The 27,001-nt window shown below is 33.8% G+C and overlaps 1 protein-coding gene across 2 annotated transcripts in view; it reads left to right on the forward strand.

Annotated features, from left to right (window-relative positions):
* LOC110371614 ((11Z)-hexadec-11-enoyl-CoA conjugase) overlaps positions 1 to 20,642 on the forward strand; it is a 42,786-nt gene extending 22,144 nt beyond the window's left edge. Inside the window, exons 1-7 of one of the 2 annotated variants that reach the window (XM_049840511.2) lie at positions 542 to 697; positions 830 to 1,138; positions 1,743 to 1,873; positions 8,827 to 9,038; positions 12,224 to 12,409; positions 17,122 to 17,291; positions 19,737 to 20,642. In XM_049840511.2, the coding sequence (XP_049696468.2) occupies positions 832 to 1,138; positions 1,743 to 1,873; positions 8,827 to 9,038; positions 12,224 to 12,409; positions 17,122 to 17,291; positions 19,737 to 19,849 (1,119 nt within the window). In that variant the 5' untranslated portion in view covers positions 542 to 697; positions 830 to 831 and the 3' untranslated portion in view covers positions 19,850 to 20,642. Of the gene's footprint in view, positions 1 to 541; positions 698 to 829; positions 1,139 to 1,742; positions 1,874 to 8,826; positions 9,039 to 12,223; positions 12,410 to 17,121; positions 17,292 to 19,736 lie in introns of those variants that run through there. The other variant, XM_049840512.2, reaches the window with a different exon arrangement.
* Positions 20,643 to 27,001: the final 6,359 nt, after the last annotated feature.

Below are 27,001 nucleotides of genomic sequence, written 5' to 3' on the forward strand. Positions count from 1 at the left end.
CCTCATATGTGTTAACACAGGTACGGTAGGTGGGTATGGTGAATAGTCATTCCACCTACTCACTGCTTGTTTCCTCCCAGAGGCCCTTGCTGAAGTAATAGGCATGACATAATGGTAACTTCTAAAATGACTGCATTCATTATCCTCTGTCCTTGAACCGAGAATTTTCTGCCACTAATTTTAGCTTTAATAACAAGACCGTCTGATAAATGATCAGACATAAGAGGCTTACGATAAGAGTTCTGAAGGTACAAATTTTAGTAGAATAATAATTACGAATAGGTAAATGTACACAAAAATATAATAATGAGTAACCGATAATCCTGCAGCGAATGATATATTAAAATGACCAACAGCAAAACAAACATATGCCAGACTATCTTAGATAGCACACAATGACTCATAAAACCGTAGGAAGTGACCAACCTTCATATATTTTATCAAAGTAACACACGTTGCGTCAACATCAATAGGTATAAAATTTTCGGAACACCTGTGTTTACTAATACAGCGATAAGGCAGACACTAACTGATTATCCTAAAGGTTCATATATAAATGATAAAACCGTACGAGTAGTATTTGATGCGTATACATAGATAAATGCTGAACAGCCGTCTAACAAGCAGTTCCAAGTAAACCGTGTATTCGTGTGAAAAATTCGTGAAGCGATTTATTCTTAGGACCCCTTTTGAATAGGTATTTAATTATCAACGCCCGCACCCATTTGAAAAACACAATTTCATTTAATATTTGTTATATAGTGCAATAATTTTACTGTAAAAATATTTTTTAAAAGTTTGATTAAAACGTTTTTTTTTTCTTTCACAGAAATGGCTCCAGCGCAGCAAAACCTCGAAATGTGTGACGAAAACATGCATTCCGAACTAAAAATTCGTCACCCCACATACAAAAATGACAAAGTTGAACAATTCGAGAACAATAACACAGTATTACGGGACAGTGCTAGTGAAGTGAAAAGTGATTCTGATTTTGATCTAAAAAAGTATGAAGCCATGGAGTTTAAGGCACAAATTAGATGGCCGGACCTTACAGTACAAGTTCTCTTGCATTTAGTTTCTATTTACGGACTGTACCTGATGATTAGTAACCAAGTTAAGTTGTTAACCATATTGTTTGGTAAGTTGACAATTCTATTATTTTTCATATTTTAAAAGATGCCTAAATCGTTATAATCAATCAACGTGGTTCATCACGGCACATGTTCTTAGCTAAGCAATTTAAAAATACGAGTTCCTTTTGCGAAACGTGTAACATTTAAAGTAGATTTGTTGTTTCAAGTTTGTTTTTGAGTTAATTCAATAATTTGTTTTGAGTTCAGATAATTAAGAAGCTCTCAACATGGAATTTCTTCAGCTGAGTTGAAAACAATTCCGTGTATTAAATCAATTTTCATATTATGTAAGAATAGAAACGAGTATTACGTTAATTAATGCTTTTCCTAAACAACATCATGTAAATTTTTCAATACAGCTTTTTGAAACATATCTATAGTGGAATTTTCCATTTAAATAAAGTTATATTAATACCTAAATTCAATACCATCAAAAACAACATTTAATAAATGTTCAAAATCTATCACAAAAAAAAATGTGTTTATTCACATTTATTTTGTTACATTTTTATTTTAATTGGGCCTGAAACTGACACCACTATTTCAAAGCATTAGGTAGGTACATTTTATTAAAACGTGTAGAATTTTTAAGTGTTCATGTGGTTTCAGCATTAGGCACTATATACACATCCGGGTTTGGCATCACGGCGGGTGTACATAGGCTGTGGTCACACCGAGCATACCGCGCGAGATTACCTCTGCGGATACTCCTAGCTATACTCTTTACTATTACTGGACAGGTAAGAATCTTTACATTTTGTTTTATTCTTTACTAGACACCAAATGACTGATGAAAGGTGAAGGAAAACATCTCGAGGAAAACCTGGGCTCAAAGGTCTGAAATCAGCAACCCAACCCAAGTTTCATACGTTTGTATTGCCAAATGTCATTGAGATACTAACAGATAGTATCAACTACACACGGATGGTATGTGCAGGTATGTGCGACGAATGACAGATGGAATGTCGATCTAGTAGGCCACAGCTCTATTGCTTAACTGTCTACATAACGCAACCTTTACATCGGATACCAGAAACTTGTGGTTAAATCAGTTTTTCTATATTTATTTAATGTTATTCTATTACGTAATTTGAACATTTCATTTTTTTTAAATTAAATACACCTAATTAGTTTTGTCCCAAAACCGCATCAGACAAGCAGAGATAATTTTGCATTGAAAATAATAGTAAGGATGACAATATCATTTCGTAGAAAAATTACAAAATTGGTTTGGTAGGTCCAAAGTTTGTCAGAGACATCATTTTATATTTTTGAAATATTTGTGCCTAAAAGAATATTTACAAAGAATGACTTAGCACTACATTATCGGTTCCATTAGTTTAACGAAGTATGAATTTTGTCTCGTCCTATTACTCGTAATATCATTTATGGGAATTTTATAAAAAATATATCTGTCTAAATAGAAATACCTACCATGACTTATAAAACATTATAAAATGTCTTTGTTGTTATATTGCCTCGTATAAGCGAAGTCCTCGCTCGGCCTTAAAACTCATACTCGCCCTGCAATTGAATATTTCACGGCCTTTGCAATAATGGATTATTATTAAAACTTGTCAAGAACGATCATAAAATATAACACACTGGTCGGTACTCAACTACATCTGACTGATATAATAAGAATGATTGATGAAGGTCATAAACTAATGCAACCATAAACAAGATGTCATAAAATCCAGGAATCTGGATATAAACCTTAGTGACAGTTCACCACTGATTCAGTGTTAAACTTGCTATTGATTTTAAGGAACTATAGCGTGTTTATGGGAGGACATTATGGCACGCCATAACCTAGGCTGACTAAACCAACCTCGGCTGGCGGACTACACATAAATTTAATTCCCCTCGGCCACCTTCGATAGTTAGTGACTTTTTAATCACAGAGGTCAAGGTCATAGTGGCAAGTATGGTTTTCGGCAAAATGTTTTACGTCAGTGAATGAGTAATTTCAAAGCTACACTTGATAAGCTTTTATGGATTGTACATAAATTTTATGTAGGCCGTTATTAAAATGATTTCCTGTGTAACAGCGCTTTGTTTTGTTTTCAAAATTAATCATAAACACAAATATCTTTCGATACTTCAAACAATATACCCTTTCCATATCGATTTCATCAATTCAATACACCAGTACGTATTACTTACTTTTATTTATTTTCAAAACTTGTAATAGAATAATCGAATAGGTTGGTACTTACATACTGCTATAATATTTGAACATGTTCTATTCTTAACCCCTCTTAAAAGTCCTAGGGTTTTCATTACGTTAATTTATTCAATAAGTGAAGTCGCTGCAAAATATTCCACGGATTAGCATTAGCAGCTGTACCAGTAAAAAGTAAAGAAAACTTCTTATTTTTGTTATTAACAACGCTTTGACCTTTAAAACAAGCAAATAAATGAAAGCATAAAAGCTTGTAAATGTCCTTTGTAGGAAAATGCTTAGCTCTTGTTCAAATCAAAATACTCTGTAATTCAAAGGGACTCATACGAATTACCGAATATTTTGATTTTGATATGAATTGAATTCTATAAACAATATACACACTGTACACACTTCATATATGTTTCGTAACAATTTTAGTCATTATGAAATAAATATGAACTCGATTTATGTACCAATGAAGTATATTTCGACCTAGGTTCTTTGACAAAGTTTTTTAATTATATGTTTTAGTATTACTGTTTACATACCTAGGCAGTTTTAATCTAAACTCAGTAAAGTTTATTGACTTCTCTTAAATTATTTTATTTCATCAAGGGCATAAATATCAATCTAGGCTCTATGAAGTTACATAGTTTTTATCATAATAATTTTCTTTCATCATGAATCGTTGAACTTTAGTTTAGCGAAATATCAATAGAGACTTATTTTTGGTACTGATTATTGACTTGAGCAACTAAACCTACGCTTATTGTTATAAACTAGACAGAACAAGAGAATAAGGACCGAGCAAAGTTTTTAATTAAAACAGTCTTAAAAAGATAGCTCGTGTCTTTCAGACAGTATTTGTGTTCTGATTAATTTAGTAGCTAGAAGCCGACGTTTGAAGTGAAAAAGCACCCAAACCTTCGGCGAAATAAATCACATACAGGATGCTCTGTCTGTTCCGACCCTAACATTTATTTTCCATGCCTATTGTTCACAAAAAAAAATACTTTTTTTGTATGAAGTAAAATTTTCATTTAAGGACTGACGAGATATAACAGTGTGACACAATAATTGCGCAATTAAAATTTGCTAAAAACTGAAAGTACAAACGTTCTACCCTGTATAAACTATAGGTCATGTGTTATCAGACAGACAAGTTAAATTAAACCGTAAGTTGAAAGTTTGGAGCTTTAAAAGTAACGTTTGAATTTAAATGCAAAGGATTTAAAGCTTACGGAAACTAGCAGCCACTTTAATGAATGATTGCTATCTAATCCTAGCTTAGCACCTTACTCGTATGGCCACTGAAAATTGAACTTAAAGCAAATAAAATAGAGACGATTTTACAACAAAATCTTTTTGCATCATTGAGCATGGTATTCGTTTGAGTGATGACCATAGGAAAATTTATACATGTCACGGATCCCACTTACATTGTTATACCCGATAGTAGTGGAATACTACCAGACCCAATTGTAAAGATGATTCATATCACGAAAAAACATAATCTAGTTTATGCTAGTATACATCAACTGGTCGATACATTTGCAGAATTTATAACTTAAACTATGTATTAATTAAGTCAAAACATCTTATACAACAATATATTGAGGCAAACCCTCGAGTAAAGATTAGAATAATACAAGTGTGGCTCACTTTAACATGTAAACAACATATCACTTAGAATACCACCGGACAGGCCACATTAGGGCTAGCAACTTGCTAAGGTTAACCACAGCAGTCCCGAACTACATCGCACGTTGTTTTAAAATATGAAAGCATACCGATACATTCCCCTTGTTCCCGAGGCTATTGTGAACGAATAAAAGCTGTCGGGAGCCATATGTCTCATCTTATTATATTCTACCATCACGTCCCGGCTTTGGTTCGACCAAAGAATGCATTTCGAAGATCACGTGCGTAGTCAAAAGTTTAAACAGACGGTGAATTTTGTTCGAAATCAACACGTCTTTTCATTAAAATAGACGTAGGCGTTTATTTTATTTTGATATCTAATTGTATCTAAGACTTGGTTGTGTAATTAAAATAATAATTAAAATAGTCATCTCCAAATTCTGTATTATTAACGTTTCTCAGTAAATAAGCCTTATTAATGAGTAGTCTCTAGTACTCGTTGACCTGTCATCGTTTTGTAGAAAAAAGTTTTGCTTTTTAAGGCGTTTAACCTAAAGTATTTTTTTTTGCTTTTTAACCTTATTTCTTATGAAGATCCCGTACAATACATAGATACCACAATGTGCCCATAACGTGTTTTATTAGGTCGACGTTCCAAGCCCTTCAGAATTCCATTGTACAATATTGACTAGAAAAAAATCTCGATGGCTACACTAGTACCTATAGAAGAAAAAAGCTTTGAAATGGAAGAAGTGTGGAGGAATAAATTTAGTTTACTCTTGAGTTTTATTTGATTATTATTTTAATATTCAAGTTTGTGTGTATCACATATTCTATTCAGACTTAATTGGAATACATGAGTCTAGCTTTTATTCCAATATACTCGTGAGGTAAAAAAAAACCTAGTACGGTTGCAGTAATAAGTCAACCATTTTTTTAAAGTACTTATTTGTCCTTATTACATATTTAAAATTCATCTGTTGCGTGATCATATTTTTCTTTGGCCAAACACAATGTAGATTAAAAAGCCTGTCTAGGTATTTTTCTTTTGTGGACCGTACAATCAGTAGATACGCTTGGTGAAACTAAACAGCAATTTTCTCCGTAAATAGAAATGATAAAGGCTTTTGTGAACACATAGCGGGTTTATTCCTAGCGACCCTAGTGGTTTACTATTCAAGTATGGTAATTGTGTACTGAACTTTACATTGTGTCATATATCTCGCCAATGCATTGCATACGTATTTCGGACATCAATAGTTAAATATTTTTAGACTTAAATAAGGTTGCTTACAAAATTGACTCTAGGTATAAAAGAAATCCATTTGGCAGTGCCAAAAGAAATTTAATATGGCCGGCGAAATTATTGCTACTTGCATGGAAAATTTTACTCAGCACCGCTTCTAAGAAATTCGTCATGAAAAAAAATCCAATTAATGTAAATAAGAATCAACGAATATGATATTGAATGTTGGACACGCATCATATTATTGTCAATTACATTGAAAATTGTTTAGTACGAATATATTAGTCATTACAGTAGCGACTGTTGTTGGTCGTGGCTGGTAGTGATCATCAAACGGAGTCAATTGGACGCATTGACCCCTCAACGGCCAGCCTTGGCGACAGCATATCATAAAATCAACCACATAACTAGACCAAGAATACAGAAATAGTTTAATGTCTAAATTATGTAGGTATGCAATTATCACTTACGTCACTATTTTTTTTATTTTAAATTAAGAATTTATATTCAGGACTGTAGACGTCAGAGAACTGGATCCGGGTCATGTTTTTTGTAAAATATCAAGGAAATTTTCACCAAATTAAAACATTGCAAAAAACTTTTATTTTTTTAAATATTCATGTTTAAAAGAATACAAGTTTTTTTAAAGATTTTTATTAATCTTTTTCTATCAAGGGAAATTGATGTAGGTACGAAAAAGAATAAGTAATAATAGTTGGCAAAAAAAATATATTTGGTAAATACATCAAGTTTGTATTTTTACTCAAAATATATCATATAGCTGGCTCAAGTCATTATGCTGGTAAAATTAAATTACACACAATCAAACTTAAATACATTTAGATGAGTATTTTTTTATTTATTGTGATAGGAATACTTTCCATTTGTTCAATAAAATATAAAAGTAGATACCTATGTAATTTAAAACCGCTGTTTTGGTGTTTCTATGTGATTTTTAATAGTGATATATAATACTCAATGAGACAAATAAGTAGTCATAAAATAATGGAATAGCCTTGAAATGAATGTTACCCCGATAGATACCACAGATGGGTGTACCAATCGGTATGGCTCGTTTACAATGTTTGTTCTTAGTCAATATTGTATCCTGATAGACACGAGTGTCGTCACTCAACACGTTGAAATTCATATAAAATTCACAAAGTGTTCACAGCCTTCATAAACGAAATATTATTTGATAAAACATTATAGGTATGCTCAGCTGAACTTCCCGAACCCATTATAGTAACTCAATTAATTAAATGCCCGACGGTTATTTGAAATCTTGTAGTCTATGGAGCGAAAGCTGTCCTGCTTGATATTAATTAAAAGGAAAATCCTTCCTAAAATGTGAAATGTTTGGTTAACTCACACGCGTGAGTTTTCGTGAGCGCCTTTACTAAAACCCGTCCTTTTGTTCTATTCATATTTAATAACCCACTAGGGTGCTAGTTAACTTGCATTTAGAAATGCGGTTACTCATATCACTAGTCTAACATATAAGGATTGCGTAGGTTGCCCATACTTACTACGGAAACATATGTACGTTATCCATGCATATTCAAAAATATGTATCTAAGAATATAAAATGTGATACATGAACCTTAACGATGATAAATTAAGCCACAAAAAGAGAAACAGGAAAAATTTACTGTGATAGATTGTTTTTTCTGGTTCGTTCAGACCCGTGTGTAAATAATAGGTAACCATGTACCTATTTTTAAAGATTATAAATATATCCCGAAAGTTATGATGTTGCAAAAAAATCGTATATTAAGAAAAAAATACTATAAACATGGCATTACATTTAAAGACTTCTCGTCTTTTCATTAACAGATTTTTTCAAAGTAGGTATGTAGGTCAATACCTTCTTACGGAGAAATATGTTAGTATCAAAGATCACATCAAATAATTTACGGAATTATTAAATAGAATACAACGAAACATGTTTGCTTTGAAAGGTCGCGTATACCTACTAATAAGAGAATTTCCAGGAACCGATAGTCTTGAAGCAGATGAAATGATATCTTTAGACATTTTAAATGAATACCTACATATTTTCTCTTATAGTTATGAAAACTGCAAAATAAATAAGATAGCTATTCATATATTTTAAAAGGACACCGAACTTTTGCTGAAAGTTTCATAAGGTTTTTAAAGTTTTTTCGTAGATGTATTAAAATCTGGATTTTTTACCATAGACCTATGAGAAAATAAGAATTTTATTTATTTCCGTCTTCATTCAATGCTGATCTCGACTTCGGAATCTACGACTCTCTCTATGTCTATCTACTCCAGTGTAAAAATAAATGCTTTATTTTTATGACGGCAAGCGATATTTCGCATCAGTAAATTCAATGAAATTGGGAATAACCAACACTCGAAGTTCGTAACCAGTCAGTTTGGTTATAAATAGGAAATTGACCTGATTATTTTGTTTTCTTTGCAAAAGCAAAAATCGTAAGTACTATTGGCGGTTACTGTCAAAAAAAAAAGATGGGTTATGTATTCGACTCGTACCGTTTTGAATGCCCTATGTTGACATATGATTTCCGCTCCAAAAAACAAGCTGTAAAAACAACTATCTGATATTTTTTAATGTCCCTGTACTCAACTAACTTTATGAATTTTCGTTTCAGCGTGATATTTACATATGGGCCCTGGACCATAGGGTACATCACAAGTACTCGGAGACGGTGGCAGATCCTCATGATGTCAGGAGAGGTTTCTGGTTCGCCCATGTTGGGTGGCTGGTGCTCACTCCTCATCCTGCAGTGGAGAACAGGCGAATTGCTCTGCGGCCTACCTGTGCAGATTTGCTCGCCGATCCCGTTGTCAGGTTACAGAAAAAGTAAGTTCCTTTCATATAAATAATATAATCATGAAATCTTTTTAAAATATTGAGATGAAAGGCATGTAGATAATTTTTTGGAACTTATTTCCCTAGGGATGCGTATGAAATTATGGACAAAGAGTGTGTAATTTTTTTTCAAAAAGTCAAATCTGCTCTGACCTTTCACAAAATAATCTTTAGATTAAAAATTAAAATATAACCAGTATTTAAATTATTTAAATAAATTATGCATGGTAGACATTTAAAATCAAAAAATGTATTATTAAAATATTTTTTTGAATATTTAAATTTAGTTTGAAGCAAATTAATTTGCTTAAAACTAGGTATATTACTTATAACCACTAATTAGATGGTAAGTCAATCTTGGAACGTGTTGCCTAATTACCTACACGAGATTTGTTTATGACTGCTGTCTGAAAAATACTTGAAAAATTTCTCAAAAATACTTACTTGAAAAATATAAGTTTTTAATTAACAGAGTGACTTAAACTAGAAACGAATTTTACTCTTAATATTAACATGATCCGTTTAAAAATATAGGGAATCTTATTTTATAATAGAAACCGAATATTGTGTCCTATTTAAGCCCGTTATAATTAATCAGATATGCTAACTCGCTATTTCTAAACTCAATTCGGCACAAGTTATTTTAATATTTTATTGTTTTGGCAACCATTAACACTAGCCTGTAGATAATTCAAATAGGTATGTTCTTACCACAAAACAATGCACTGCTTGAAACTTTACTTCTACAACAAAAACTGATGTTCAAAATTCAATTAAGTAAGAATTGATTTATTAATTGAATTTTCAAACTGAAATGAATCCCCTTAAAAAAACATCCAGCAATTATCTGCGTCAGACATAATAAACAATTCACTCTGATATTGAAGATCAGCAACTGCGCAGTGGGGTTCGGTTCGGTGGGGCCGAAATCTCTTTGTTGTAGCAACTTTCACAAAGTAGCCTGGAGTGTAGAAGGTAGATTTTGTCAAAGAGGACGTCCCCGAATGCTTCTAAGCTGCAGTAGTTGTAAAAAATAGCACTTCAGAGGCCTTCAGGCAGATTTGAGACCACTACGGCTGCAGCTTACTCGATACTAGATTTTTTTTTATTGCGACTTGCATAAAAGAAGATTTTTTGATATTGCGAATTAAAACACCTTGAACCCGGAAAATTTCACAAAACATCTATAGGTACTATGTTTTTTTTCGCAAATCCAGGCCATCAGGTACCCGTTGCAGTATGTCATACTTTTGTATACCTACCTACTGTTTCTTTCAAATTACTGAGGTCACTGAACTCCATGGTCGTAGAACACGTGCTTATAAATATGTCCCTGAGCAATAATTAGTAATGATAGTTTCATGTATCAATCAAATTGTCACGTCATTGCAGATGTTTATAAGTCACATACCTACTATAATTTATCAAAGCCGATTCGTAATAATTACCTGCATGGTAAAAAAGTCCCGATTAACTATTATCTACATATCTTAATTATTATCAGATTATTTATTTGTGTTGTAGTTAAAATATTTTACAAATTGATATTATTTTCTCTAAAAATAAATGACACCGCATTCTAGATTACACGCTGTTCCTATTTAGTAGGAATTCTAGACTTTTAGGTCAAATTATTTATAGTATATGTAGTATATTTGCATGGTATGTGTCGTTGTAGAAATATATTTGTTGTATACCTTAAAAATATTCCCCTTTCGCTTCCCAGTTACTCCATCATCGCTAGTATTTCCCCACGGTATTGCTCAACAAAAATGTCTCATTTTTTACTAATGGGTACTCAGAGTTGCTCACAAACAATACACATATCTTCTGCTCTTTGTTAAAATATTACACTCATAAAAGAAAATATTTAGCAAAACCGCCAGCCATATTTCTACGGAAAGTCGTGAGCAAGGCAAACTGACAGGGACCTTATTACCAAATTTATTGGCCAAACCATTCTTATCAGCTAAACCTGGTCGTTTTATTAGTGACTCCAATTAGTTATATATCTCTGGGAAAACATTTAAGGGTTATAAAGTATAAGGAAGTTTTTCAAGTATGAGATTAATTATAATTTATAGAAGACACTTACTAAGTCTAGAGTTATTATTAATGTAGGTACGATCATCTGTTTACGTCTAAAATCTAGCCATTCAAAGTGATAAAAACATCTGAAAACCGTCCTGTATGAAAATTCTCAACTAACGAAGTGAATTGACGGAAAAGACTTCAGTGAGTGACCGCACACAAAATTTCTTGAAAATGCCTGCAACATGCCAGCCTCAAACTAGAATTGAGGAAACGAGCACGCTCGAAAGGTAAAAATGGCAGTTGAAGAAAAACTGTTTGGACTTCCAATTTGCCAGAAAAAATCTTTCCAAATAACTTCCGTAACTTTGACGAAGACTAGTTAAGTGAGTCATTTTGTTGCCTTGACCTACAGCCCAGTAAATATTTAAATACTCAGTAAAACAGGGCATAACTATAAAAATGCGACTAACTCCTAAAGCTAATATTTTTATGTAAATAAAAATGTATGTGTCACCGTAAGATTACAAACATCGTTAGATTACAATCTATCTCGAGAGATTGTAAACTGTCGAATTATTGTGAACCGTAACATCTGATTGCAATTTAACGCATTATTTTTCGCTATATTATAATCTATCGATGAGAAATTGTCAAATTGTCAACTGTCCGAAAGCTCTCCCTGATTGGTCAGTCTTTTTGTAAGATCGACCAATAATCCGTTCTGTTCCCATGGAGTTCCCGTAGAGTTAGGAATGAATTTGTGTTTGAAGACAAACAGTAAATTCTATTCTTCAGACTCGGTATTAAAAAGTTAACAATAGTAAGCCGCTAGCTTAACAATCTGAACTCTTTCAGATGAAGTAAAAAGAAGTAGGTACCCGCATTCAGTCTCAACAAAGTCATTAGTATAATCAAACTTGAGAGTTTTATGGAAAATTCCTAAAAAAGATGGGAAACTTAGTATTACTTTTTTCCGTCTATGAACTAGTCGTCTTCTACTTTAATATAAAACATTGACTTAAAAAAAGAACCGTACCATTTTTATTCCAGGCTGGATAGTTTATTCTAGTTGTTAGCATAGCCGGTCCTTTTTAAAACCACGCCGTCTATAACAGTCTCTTCAAATATTTCTTTTGTTTCAGATTCTTCATTCCATTGTTCGCCTTGCTGAACATTGCTCTTCCCATCTGGGTGCCGTGGTACTGCTGGAGTGAAACCCTGGTGAACAGCTTTGTCATCAGCTTCGTGACCCGGTTCACCATCACGCTGAATATAGCTTTCAGCGTCAATAGTTTCGCTCACATGTGGGGCAACAAGCCTTATGACAGGTATGTACAGACATTGATACTTTTATTATCTAGTAGCAGTTTTCCCATGGTTTTACCTGCGTCCGTGGGAACTACTAACCGTCCATGGATAAAATATAGCCTGTTACTCTGTAGCAGACTAGTTTTCCAACAGTGAAACTATTTTCCGAATTGGTTCAGTAGTTTCTAAGCTTTACAAAAATACAAAAAAAATGTTTCCTCCTTATTGTACTACTATAGAAATATATATTTAATTAAGTTCCTTATACATATACTCGTGTTCCATAAATATAATGTAAAAAGCGACTTTAGGATAACTGGAATATAGTACGTACTTTAACTAACATTGTTTACATCTCAGTCTTTCTAATTAGAATGAACTGTTTCGTGGCGGTGACAAAGATATTGCTAGTTAAGCTGCACTCGCTTACTAAATCCGTTGAAAGTTAGATTTATCTATCCTTATAAAATAAGCGGGGATTTTAATCCAGCGCAGATTGCATGCCTCTAATTTTCATTATAATAGTAGGCTGCAAATTATATAAATAGACTAGGATCTATTTAAACTGAGTAAGTTCAGCGCCTAGAATTATTATGAATGTGTATATTGTAACTCGTGATTTGACTAATAACCTTTTATCTTTATAGCATTGTAGATCACATATATTAAGTGATAAGGTGCATATAAATACAGGCTACACCATCTAATGGGTGAAATATCTCTTAATGACTTAGGATCAAATAATCTCGATCTGTCTTAATATTTCGTGACCGGCTACTGAATCCCAAAGTTATAGTCGTGTCTGGATATTTGTAATAATTTCACACCTTCTGTTTTGACATCCAGTTGTTGAGTACACCTCTTTGTTTATTTTTAATAATATTGTTAACTTTCGATACACAACTCATTCAAAAACGAGAAAATTCCTATCATAATACTGATAGCACTTCTTTCCATGAACTAAATAAGTGAAAAAAATATCACCATTCAATTTGGTATGTTATTGTGATAGAAACCTTTGTATTGTAATGATGTTATTTCCAACGATTTTATTACGGTTTCCATCAATAAGTGTAGGTAGTTCCGATTTAACGACTACATCGTAAACTCAATGTTTTACCTATTTTCCTGAAGACAATACTCTTATTGTTTTCCATAATATTCCTTATGTATTAACACGTTCTTTGTGTTAAGTCGTATAACTAGGTGTAGTTTATGGGCCGTATAACTTAAATCTTGAACATCATAAAAAGTGTATTTACGTGAACATATCATTACTATTTGCTCAATTGACCTCGATGATTGATGGCTACAGGTAGAGGGTTACGTCTGTCTAGTCCTTTACTAAGCTATGTTGGAGTCCGTTTAACTCCGCGGTAACTCCGACAACCAAAATACAATTCTTAGGACTGCTTGTTAGACTCTCTGCCTTTTGACTACCCGTTACGACTGCCAAAGATGTGAAGTAAGAAGAAATGAAAATTGGGAACCAATATAATCTAAAGTGCTGTCTGAAACACGGAGGAGCTCTTCATGCTAACATGGTCACCTATCACACCAAGTTTTGCCTAACTTAATGATCGATAGACCCGTAGGCCTGTTACTAAGCCACGAACTCCTATGACAACGAACGCCATCATACTGTGAGACTCAAAAATCTCGATTCAGGGAAAAGGGTGTGTACGTACAAACTTCTGTCCCAACATTCCCAGAAAATAGGCGTAATGTTTATATTATGCCTATATTATTTACAAGGTCTTTTCCCCCGTTGTTTCTCACAGCTACAGACAGAAAACGATTCAGGTGTTTATCTACCTACATACTAGTGTGTGTGTCTACTTAGCGGAATGAATATCAGCGTAAAACACCCACCTGTATATAAGAGGTAAATGGATTTGTATTGATAGATACGAAGCGTCTACGATACAGGGGAAGTGAACCCGTAGAGCTGTTAATGTGTTCACGTCGATAATGACAAATGTACGACTCACACCTGAAGCGACGTAGCATGATGAAGCATTTTTGACAGATTTTTGCTCAGTCATGTTAAAATCATAAAATTCGCTCGTATTTTCGATATCTACTAGAAGACAAAAATGTACTTAAGATTTCAACGTTATTTTGCCAGTTATGTTTGAGTTTCATTTCTAGGAAACCTATTGCCTTGGTGTGATACTTAATGGGCATATTTCAAAGAAAACATTATAGAAGTAAAGTTATACAAAGTGCCAGTGGCGGCCCTAGGGGTGTGCGAACTGTGCCTTCGCACAGGGCCTCGCGCTTGGGGGGGCCTCGCGCTACTACCCACACTAATATAAAAAAAATATAATTAAAAAATACATATATATCTGGTCCAAGAAAAAAATTATTTTTCTTTATTTATTTCTTATTCATTCTGCGTTTACTTTTTGAGTTCTCAATTTAACAAAAAAATTGGAACACTAACGTAACAAAAACAACTGGCTCTCGATCCAGTCACGGATTCTTTTTATTTGTGCTTAATTCCGAGTTTAATTTGAGAGTCCTTAAACAAACAATTTTAAAAAATTCGCGCTCGCTACGCTCGCGGCTGTTCACTTGTCAGTGCAGTTCATTCTAACATGATTAGAGTACTTATATGTCCCAAAACTCAAAAATTTTCGCGCTCGCCACGCTCGCGGCTGTTCGCTTGTCAGTACCGTTCCTTCTAACATGATTAGAGTACTTTTATGTCCCAAAACTCAAAAATTTACGCGCTCGCTGCGCTCGCGGCTGTTCGCTTGTCAGTACCGTTCATTCTAACATGATCAGAGTACTTTTATGTCCCAAAATTCAAAAATTTTCGCGCTCGCTGCGCTCGCGACTTCACCTTGCACCGTTCTTTAATATACAAGTTTAGGTGCTTTAGTGACCCAAAGCTCAAACATTTTTGCGCTCGCTACGCTTGCGGGTGCTTTATTTTCCACTTCTTTTATTTTTTTCATCCTTTTTTAGCCGAACCTAGAAGGTAGCGCCGCTTGTGAATCCTTTTATTAACAATAAAATAGCTCCTAGCTCACAACAGACTTTTCACTTTGGACAAAGGGCCTCGCATAGACCTGCCGCACGTAGCCTCGCAATGGCTAGGGCCGCCGCTGCAAAGTGCTAAAGTACTTCATGTTTGAGTCCTTTGAAATACCTGCCGAAATGTTAGCTCAGCTACTTTAGTAGGGAGTAATCTGTGGAATGATCTACTTATTCTATCAAAATTTTTCCCCAGTGTTCATGTTCACAAAAATGTTAAGTACAAGCTTGTAATGCAACTACATATACCTAATATTAAGGCATACGTTTGAATTCTACCAACTAACATTGCCCGAGGTGTCAATAGTTATGCAAATATCTTCAAGCAATCCAAAGTTTCGTTTGCTGGCATTCACGTAATAAATGCATTTTACATGAACCATAGTTCTATTGGTCAAAGTTAAATGCGTATTTGGACAAATGAATAAAAACATTGAACATGGAGTAAGGAAGTTTGTAAAGGCCCTTGAAAGGCTTGAAATGCAAATATTTTGAATCGAAATAATACGCATTATGTCCTACCCAGTATTATGTTTACGAGCATATGTATGTTATCATAAATTGTATTTAATGCACTTACTTACAAATTAATAAGAAATGCCGATTTGAAAAGGTATGAAATAAGTGTTCATATAATACATAATTTATGTTACCTAACCAACTGATCTAGCTAGAGGAAGGAAAACACAAGTGCAAAAGTCATGCTTTTATTGGTCACGTGTTATCAAGGAAACACTATTCATATACCTACCTAATTAAAGTTCGGCTAATTGCTTTTGTAGATAGCATTGCATATTGTGTATTTTACTATATTTTGAATTAGTTCTATTACTTACCTACTCTTTGCGTTACTCAAACACTTCCATAACTTTAACTGCGATTTCACACCAGTGGAAACTCGCTCGTAGCAATTCTGGCACTCGAAATAACCAAGCCGAAAATCCCCTTATGTGAAAGAGCTGTTAGTCTTACTTTAGAGGTTTTCTATTGTAGCATAAGTATGACAGGAATAGAATGATGTTTAGAAGTGCTTAAAGTTTGGTGATGTTTCAGTTTTCGCTATTTGTACGTCATATTTTCATGGATATAAAGAATCTAATGAACAGAAGTATTTTACATATTTCATCATCAGTTGGAGACAGTCTATTTCATTTTTATACTTATTTTCAATTAGCTAATCATCTATTTCAACATGAGGAGATTCTGGAAGTATTTTTGGTTAGGAAGTTAACAAAGTTGATTTAATATTATTATCAATAAAGCTAGTGTTTGGAAACAATGCTCAATTAAGCTCTAGCTCTGGGAATTCCTAATAGACTATTTTGGTCTTGATGAAGCCCTTTGTGGGTTTATAGTTCATCTACTAATGCGAAGTGGATTGAAAACTATTTGTCGGAGATACAAAAAAATATGTACCTACATAGCTTTTTTATTGCCTTGTTGAGCAGAGAAAGATTATGGCTGACTAATAATAATCTTAACCTATGTACATCTTTAACTAGCTGGCTTTGTTTAACGTGAGTGTAATTAATCCCAAACAAAATTAAACCCGACCGATGTTTAAAATTTGAAAATCTTACACAATAGTTATTATACCAGTGTTAAAACTTATCAACCATCTTGGGAGATCGCTAGTCTTAATTATCTTAGTAATTTATCATGCTAATGCTAAATCATTTCCTTGGAACAGGTTCATAAAATCCGTGGAGAATAGCCTGGTGAGTCTGGCAGCGCTAGGCGAGGGCTGGCACAACTACCACCACGTGTTCCCGTGGGACTACAGGACGTCGGAGCTCGGCAAACTGAATATTTCCACTGGATTCATCGACTTTTTTGCTCGGATTGGATGGGCTTATGATTGTAAGTTTACAATGTGAGATGCTCGGTATTATTTTTATTAGGTGTGTTCGTGTTTTTCAAAATTTGGGTGCTTAGGTAGGTACTTTACTTCCTTTCGGGACACATTAAGAGTGACTTGAAAAATATTTTGAGACTTTACAGCAGGAATGTTTTATTTTGAGAAGCTACGAAAAACTGACCTAAATCGAATGTCTCTTATAATAAGAATACGGACAAATATTTCATAGAAAAAGCTCGAATATTTATAGGTACATAACTTTTACAAGAAAAAAAAATCATTTTTCTTTTCACAGAATATTTTGAAAGGAAAATATTGATGGAATTACGATCTATTAAATTCGAACGACGTTTGTTTTAAAATTTATATTTTCATGGAATTTCACGGGACGGTTTTCGTTAAGCTTTTCACCCTGTAAACAGTAATATATCGAGTGGATTAACTCACTGCATGATTTATCACTCACTTTCAACTAAAAGCCAATGAAATAAATCTATCTGAAAATCAAAATAAAATCCTAAATTCTGTTGGCCGCTGCTACTAGATAAATGAGTTGATATTAAATAACCGCGCCCCATTATTCTTCGGCAGTAATTGAGGGTAATGGAGAATCAATGAACCTCTGATCTAATAATGTTTTAGATACAGTGTGTGTACTAATTTCTCCTTGTCACATTTTTCGAACGAAGTTTTCTTTTGTGGGTGTTGAGGGTACAAATCGTAAGCTCAGAATGGTGCACCAAATGCGTCAGTAGTATCTCTGCTTCTGATATGAAATTACCTACTATTGAGTATCAATGTGAATGTTTTTTTAGCCTATGTTGTTGAATACCTACTAAATTCAAACTATTGATTTTTGAAAAATAGAAGAGTATAAACATTTCAGAAAAGCAATCTCAACTAATAAAATCGGGTCTTTTTGCAAATAAATATTTAAATCGTTCACATAAGGCAGACCAGACATTTTGAAATGTTAGTCAAAGTGAGTCGACGTCTTAATTAATGAAATGTTTATTTTGAATTAAAAACCCAAAATCAAACTAAACACATTTATTTGTGTACCTATCTAATTTGCTCAGGGAAAATTTTATTAAAGTTGAACTTTTAGGTACTACCTAATTAAAGTATCATAGTCGTAATTAGCTAAATTATCTAAATAATTTAGTTACTAAATGTAGGAGCCTGTTGTTATGCGTATGTTTGTATGCAGTTCTATACACTACGGTTTATTTTTGCGTTGTTTATGCTCTTGCAATCCTTTGCATCGCCCGACCGAGCTAAAATTTCCATCTTATTAGAATCTTCTCTTTTGTTCAACTTACAAGTAGACTCAGAATAAACTTAAATAAACCTTTTGTTGAAAAGGAAAAATAAATTATAACTTTTCTATTCAACTGGTACTTTTATAGATTACAATAATAAAAAATACTGTAGGAATTTGTAACATTATTATAAAAGGAACTTTTCTGAAAAGAGACATAGGTACAATCTTTCTATGAATAAAGCAATTTTACCCTTTACTGACCTCCATAATAATTATATGCTAGACAAAGTTCTTTTAGCAACGGATTATAATGACTCAGTAATTAAGTTCGTCTGCTTTGTGTGGAAATGTCCCGCAGCGTCTTGCTTCAAGTAGAGGGTGCATATACCTACTGCTAATTAAAAAAAATGCAAAGACATTTTTTTTCCGACGTTAAAAATCATCAAATGACCCCTCCCGCTGTGGGTTTGCAGCGGTGAGGGAGTGTCAGACTCTTACTGACTAAAAACCGTCGTGTTCCGTCATAGGCCTTTTATGTAGGTACCAGGGCCGCGGTATCTCTTTCGAACAACCCGCAGCCCCGGCAGACCTTGGCCCTGCTGGGAAAATGCAAAGACTTGACTTCGTAATTAATTTCTTGAAGACGTGTAACATATCCCTTACCATATAAATTAAAGTTTTCACGCTCTTAATCAATAAAGTTTGGTACATATCAAAAGAGGTTGTCAAACTATTTTTTTTAATTTCAATGAGGCTTAAACAGCTCTTTCGAAACTTCGAGCAAGTTGCAGTAGCAAGTTTTGTGAGCTCCATTGTACTATGCACTAATTTGCTCACGCTATAAATAGTCAATATTGTTTAACAAGACCGCTATCCGGTACACTGACAATAATAGCTTTGATACTTCACTGAAGTGTCCAGTTTCAGTTTACAATATTGCGTTACCAGGAATAAAGCAAATATCCCAGGAATTGTTCAATATTCTCTGCAATTGTTGTCCAAAGCTAATTCATTGACAAACATATGTCTCACCCACGGTCATATGTATTTAGAGTAATTACATTTTAATCAGGAATAATACAAATGTGCTTTTGAGTAACGAAAAATGGCGAATTGAATAAATTCTTGTCACCATTAAGAAAAAAATAAGTTGAAACACTAACGTAGCATTTTTTATTTTCAGTAAAAGCTGCAACATACGATATGATATCAAAGCGAGCGCAACGATGTGGCGACGGAACTTTTGGCGAGGATGAAGAGCCTTATCCGACTTCAGAACACTGCCATTCCGAATGAAAATTAATCTCTAACGAACGGATAGTACGAAAAGCCATGTAAAATAATTTTAGACAACATTTCCTCATAATAATGTAGAGAATATGAGTCGTGGAGAATCTGTCGATTTTATTTTTAGTTACTTTACGAAATTGTGTAATTTAATAAGACACCACGTCCTTGGACTGACACCGATATATTCTAGGATCGGTAGAATATGCACTGGGTGCCGGATTAGTGCACGAGGGTGTGTAAATTAATCTATAGATGGAGTTCAGAGAAACACAGTGGAACAACGCTCTTCGCTTTAGTGGACGTAATTGTTGTAACTAAGTTAACACATTACAGAATTACGCTCAAACAAACTTATTTGAACTTTAGAATCACTTGTTTGGATTCATAACACAATTCTCCTGAACAAAAGTTCAAACATTTATGTAACTTTGAGTTGAAGTACAAAACCACTTTCTTTTGGGCGTTGATTGAAGACTTATTTTAAATATGGTTTCAGATTACGAATGGTTGGTGTAACTGAATGGGTGATTATTAGAGAAATAATTTAAAACTAATAAGTACTTACATCATTTCAAAGTTATGTCCCACTATTGTTTATCTAAAAAATCAATGCATACCTACACTTTTAAGCACTTACTTAAATAAATATGTTTGTTATTATTTTGAGATAATAATATATTTTGTTAAAACAACTTTATGTATTTGTTGAAGTCCTTTTACAGTTAGCCCCTGATCTTGGGGCATTTGTTTGTAAGTTATCAACGTTTTGATAAAATAAAATATATTTGAACATGGAAAACTTATTTAATCGATACAAAACCCACCTGAGTGTTACAAAGAGAATGCTTTTACGCTGAACTATTTTCTGTGGTCATCGTAATATACGAGTTTATTGGTGGCAAAAACTGACTGGTGGTGGTGTGACTTAATAATGCCGGCGGGCTCGTATGTAATAAGATATTGGTTAATATGAGGTGAGATCATATTTCAACTTATCGCCGCGCGACATTTTTGTTTGCATTACAAAACTATTGAAGGTGCTTCAAAAGGTATAGCTAAGACTGAGAATAAACAGTAATTTATGCAAGCCTGCTGAGCTGATTAGGAATAAAAACTGCACCAATTTTAGTGACCAGTGTAAAGCATTTTTAATTAAGTTTTGCGTAATTTGAGTATCTTTCTTTACCTAAGTACTTCGTGTAATACTGTGGGAAACAACTACAGCGGTTTTAAACTAGCAACTACTCATTCCTACTGATGATACTTCGAATTACGATACAGTGAGCGTGTACCACCCAGAGAGAAGAATCGAGCGTAACCGCGCGTCAAAACCTACTTGGTGTCAAAGAGATCTAAACAAATAAAAAAATTGGTGTCAAAGAATATTGAAACAAAAATCGAGTCATCTTCCTACGCAAAATATGAATAATAATAAACAATTACGGAGTCGAAATCATTGAATGAAATAATGGAAAAGCTGGATATTATTATTACCTATAACCATTAACTCAAAAGCTTCGTAACTGAAGGGCTATAATGATACGTTTCTGATTGTTGAGTAGTGTCGGGTGCTAATGAGGTATTTCATATTTATGTAGGTAATGATGCTTCATAAATATAGTGATTGGATACGTATGCCTATAAAAGAAACATTCTCGGAATACATAAATATTGGAACCTACAAAGTATTTTTGCGCAGTTATAAAAGAAAATTATAATAATATAGATGTTATAACGTCCATTTATATTTATACTCCATAATTATAGAAAAATACGCCTACAGGTTTAGTCAGAGCAACATGCATCTTACACACAACTTTTTACTGGTCAAAGGATATGCATTGCCATCCAGCGTGGCAATGCAGCCAGCCTTTTGGGCACGATCCCAGCTGACAGCGATGCGGATGAATATTTTGATACCTAGTTTTAATATTTCCCTATTATAGATTAATATTGATTATTATGAATGAATAAAACTTTTTACTACTGAAACTTTTTGTTAGGAGCTCACACAAATGCAACAATATTAATTTTGCTATAACATTTATTTAGGCTCTCATAAAATATCTAAATCTACTATTCTTATAATTTTGGGTATAAATATTAGGTACTCAAAGAAGCCAATACCAGCTTGAAAGTTACTTTAAATATATCTTTTTTATTTTCCCTGAAGCTAAAAATAACTTTTAATCTTAGCTTCCTTTGACATCATCACAATAATTCCAAGTATTTTTATTCGTCTCTGACATTTTTGTTTATTAAGTATACGAAACATATTGGTACTTGATTAAGTATCTACCTGCTTATGGTAAAAAGTAGGTACCACAAAAATTCACAAAAAAGGTTATCACCCAAGTGTGACTAATTTGAGTCATAGTACATAATATTTGCCAATTTTTTGTACGAAACAACACATCATCCTCCGAGCCTTTTTCCCAAACTATGTTGCGGTCGGCTTCCAGTCTAACCGGATTCAGCTGAGTACCAGTGCTTTACAAGAAGCGACTGCCTATCTGACCTCCTCAACCCAGTTACCCGGGCAACCCGATACCCCTTGGTTAGACTGGTGTCAGACTTACTGGCTTCTGACTACCCGTAACGACTGCCAAGGATGTTCAATGACAGCCGGGACCTACAGTTTACCGTGCCATCCGAAACACAGTCATTGGTGTCTAAGATATACTTAGAAAGTACATACAAACTTAGAAAAGTTGCATTGGTACTTGCCTGACCTGGGATCGAACCCGCGCCCTCATACTCGAGAGGTTGGTTCTTTGCCCACTAGGCCACCACGACTTACTTGTACGACTTGTACGAAACAACACACTGTGGACATTTTGATGCTATATCACATGATAATTGATTTATAAGTATTGCAATCGTTTCCTTATATTGCATCACACTAATAATACTACTAGTACCTAAACAAAACTAAACAAAAATAAAACCTTTTATATTCACATTTTAAATCTGATTGCATAAATCTTCTAGCTTTTTTCTTATTTTCAAGATTAAGTAGCAGTGGATAATAATTTGTATTGTATTTAGGTACCTATATTTATTTAGGGAGTTGAGAGATCCATAAAAAAGTGCTAGATTATTGTAGGTAATGAATTTGTCAGTGTACTTGAAAAGCTAATGGATTATTTTTGTTAACTTATTGTGATTGTTGTTAAATAGGTACCGATTTTAATCTATTATATTTGTCAGTCTAATTAAAAAAAATATGAATTTCTAAAATTTGAATTAATTCTTTGCTTTAATCCGCCAAAATAAATCTACCATAATGTTACTATCACTTTTATCAAACCTAATGTTTTACATTTTAAAGAAAGAAACCGGGGTAAACTGTGATAGCTTTGTATTTCATCCCCTTGTCTATGCTCACTCGAGTGTACTGTTTACTGCACAATTATAATTGAAACAGTCTTTAACAATGTTACAAAATAAATATTAAACATGTCGCCACAACTAAGAGCTTTTGTATATTTATAACAAATGTTAAGTATATTATAATTATGTTAAACATTAAGGAGTAATGTTTGAAATGAATAAAAATATAAATTTGAAAATATTGCCTTTAATTTACCCGAATTTGAATAACAAGTTTGCATTTTAAAGTCTGCGTGTAATCTAGTCAAAATGCGACCCGTCTTGTTATATAATATTGCTTTGAGCTGTTTTTCATCTGAATCTATCTAAAAATTGTGTACCTATCCATTACGATTTTCCCGCAGGCATTCAATTTATACGAAAATTTCGCTCCTCTCACTGCTCGAAGGCATTTGGACTGTAAGTGATTCTACTACGATCTGCGATCATTTCTTTCTACAACTAAACTTTTTAAACAGCTGCTGAAATATATTTTACATTTACAAAAAGATGTGTTGTTTTGAAAAATGAAATGCGACTCTTTTGCGGGGTAAAAAAACCCAACGCCTTTGTTGTTCAGATCATGGAATCCGGTGGAAAACACCCTCGTAATTTTCTCCATAGACCACCGACCCTACAAACATAATATAATTCACATAAACGGTTTTCGCAACAACATCATAATTGTAAATATGTGTTACGAAAAATATGAAATCTAGTAGGGCAATTACGACTACCTGTCTTGCGGTAAGTGGGTATTTAGGAATAATGTTCAACCTTCGAGGAAAGACGCAAACCTTACCCAATATGGCTAATTGTCTGACATAATGACGGTTGGATCGCGGTTCAAGATTTTAATCCCCTAACGGAACAAAGGTGGTATTTTTAACTTCATATAGGTAAGTACATTGCACTTATTCCCACTCTAACTGTTTGAGTATCTTCTCGAATACTCGTGCTACTGTAGAAAAATACTAAGTATTACCTACTTCCAGCTTTGCATACACCGAGAATTTCTACAGTAGGTACCTATGCATTTATGCTGTACCGTGTATGCATGCTGACACCACTTGTATGCAAGTAAAGAGTTACCGTTGTAATCAAAGAAATCAATAAACCTGAATTCTGTTAATAAAAAAAAAACAAATGACTGATGAATGCAAAATTTAGCTTCAGCTATGCTAGCACTGACATTTAATTACGATTGTACCGGATCGAGTAACCTACTAAAAATTCAACCTAATCACTATTGTGTGTTAATGGATGGCAAGTACGATTCAATGTATTAACAGTCAACTCTAGAATAATTTCAAATGCACCGGTAGTTCAATAACTTGTGAGGTTAACAGGTTGTAACAGTTCAATGACGATTAATCGAAGGTCAGTTGCTAGAAATATGTAAATGGAAATAGGTACCGAGCAGTGGCGGATTTACAAACTTGCCGCTAGTAGGCCATTCAATTTTTGCCGCCTCTAATGATTGTGAACTTAATGATATTTCTGTCAGTTACTAGATTATTTTTGCAAGCCTCTACGTACCGAAGAGTTTAATGTTAAGTAACAAGTTTATATGTCAGCGACTTTGAAGCGTAAAACCTCTGTAACTTTTAAACGGCTCAATCGATTTTCATCAAACATGTCTAAGAACACTCGCTCGTAAAACACCTGTAGTACAAAAAAAAATTAAATTGAAATCGGTTCATTTGTTCGGGTGCTATGATCCAGTGGCGGCATAGCATCGGGTGGCACCCGGGGCGGAGTAGATACCTATTGAGCACCCCCCAAAAAAAACGACAAATGTAAAAAACTCAAAAATTTTGTACGAAAACAAGTAAAAAAAAACCACCGTAAAGTGAAGTCGCGAGCGAAGCGAGCGCGATTTTTTTTAGTTTTGGGACACAAAAATGCCTACCCAAACAAGAGTGGAAAAAAGCAGTGCAAATAGAAGAAGCCGCGAGCGTAGCGAGCGAAATTTTGATGTTTGGGACGTAATAATACCTAAAGAAATCAGAAAATAGTCAGCGACAAGCGAAAGGCGCGAGCGCAGCGAGCGCGAAATTTTTTGAGTCTTGGAACACAAAAATACTCCAAAAGTTCTCCACCTCATAAACAGCTTAGAAATCGTCAGTGTAGAGCGTCAGTTGGTTTTGCTACTTCGGTGCTTTAACTTTTTGTTAGATTGAGGACTCAAAGAGAGCAGAACAAACCAGGAATGATGAAAAAACCGCGAGCGAAGCGAGCGGATTTTTTATTTTATTTTTATTGAAACGCTATTAGAATATTTTAAAATTCATGATCACGTAAGTACCTAAGTATATATTACAGTTTATTAATTTTGCGTTTATTAATCGTTTATTTATATATGGATTGTGTACTGATATACTCAATTATAAAAAAAAAAACCTGTAAAAAAAATTGCTAAATTTGCCGCCCCTCTAAATCTGCCGCTCTAGGCACTGGCCTACTTGGCCTATTGGTAAATCCGCCACTGGTACCGAGTCTCTAAAACTATGACCAGAGGAGTAAAGTCAGAAGAACAGTGAAGCAATTACACGCAGTTATTAAAAAAAAACGTGCAATTCGCGTCAAATAATTCAGTTTCTCAGAAATTAGAAGCCTCGCGCATGTGCAGTTGTGTTTTGTTTAGATACATTTTCCCTATATTGAAATTACATTCGAACGAATTTTTAACGGTGGGTTGCACTATTTAAAAAAAACGATAACCGGACCATTTTCACGGCTGTTGTAAAGTTAAACCGTGCAACTCACCCTAACTGTATTATATGAATAATAATTAAGTATATGAGACAAAGGTCACCATGGTGCCAGGTCACTGATCTTCAAGATAAAAAAAAATATTTCACGTCCAAAAGTAATCAAAAAGAAAAGACAAAAGGGTCTAACTAACACCTGCAATCATTTGAGGCTATCAGTTGGGGTAAAAATTAACTAAAGCTGGGTCTTAAATTGCAAAACATACCGAAAACTAATTTCTAAACTGGTCTTACCTAAGTATACAAGGTGTTGATTTGCATTTGTGCCATACTTCAGGAGGAGGACATAAAATACGTGAATAATCGATTGGAATTACAGTAGACGGGAAATAGCTAATACGCACTGCTTTTTTTGTCGTAGTATTTCAGAAGTAACCCAATTTTATGAATGAAAATTATGAAGGATCGTTGCGTATGCTTTGTGTTTGCGTTTGTTTGAGGGCACAGCACGATTTTAAGGCCAGTAACACACGCGCCAAGTTTAAAATACGGCTAGATGACATTGAAGGAAATCCGAAAAAAGTAAAAAAAAAATTAGGTACGTACCAATTTTTTTGTTCATTTGGGTCGAGAATCAGTAGCATAATTGCGTCCTTAAATATGGCACGGATGCAAATCAACATAATATCGGATGTAAATAATGTAATACCGCTAAGAAGCTACCTATCACGTTTGGATTAATTTTTGTGTATATTACAGAGTCTGTTACAATAGAGAAATATCTGAGATGTTTAAAATACCTGACGGTGTTTATTATTCCGATTTAATGTTCCAGACGCGTTATGTAAAATCCAAGAAAACATATTTGAGGGCTTTTATTAATGTTTGCTGTCGATGCAATGTTAACAATCTTGGCACATTTTTATGCGCAAAAAAAAATTACATGCAGGAATTACCAATTCACCGTATAGATTACTTTAAAAATATAACATTCAATGTAAATGATGTCCCAATATATATTTGGAGGACATAAAATGCGTGTTTTATAATGAAACACCTCAATACTGAGCTG

This window comes from Helicoverpa armigera, chromosome 13 (assembly GCF_030705265.1).
Source record: "Helicoverpa armigera isolate CAAS_96S chromosome 13, ASM3070526v1, whole genome shotgun sequence".
Lineage (NCBI taxonomy): Eukaryota > Metazoa > Arthropoda > Insecta > Lepidoptera > Noctuidae > Helicoverpa > Helicoverpa armigera.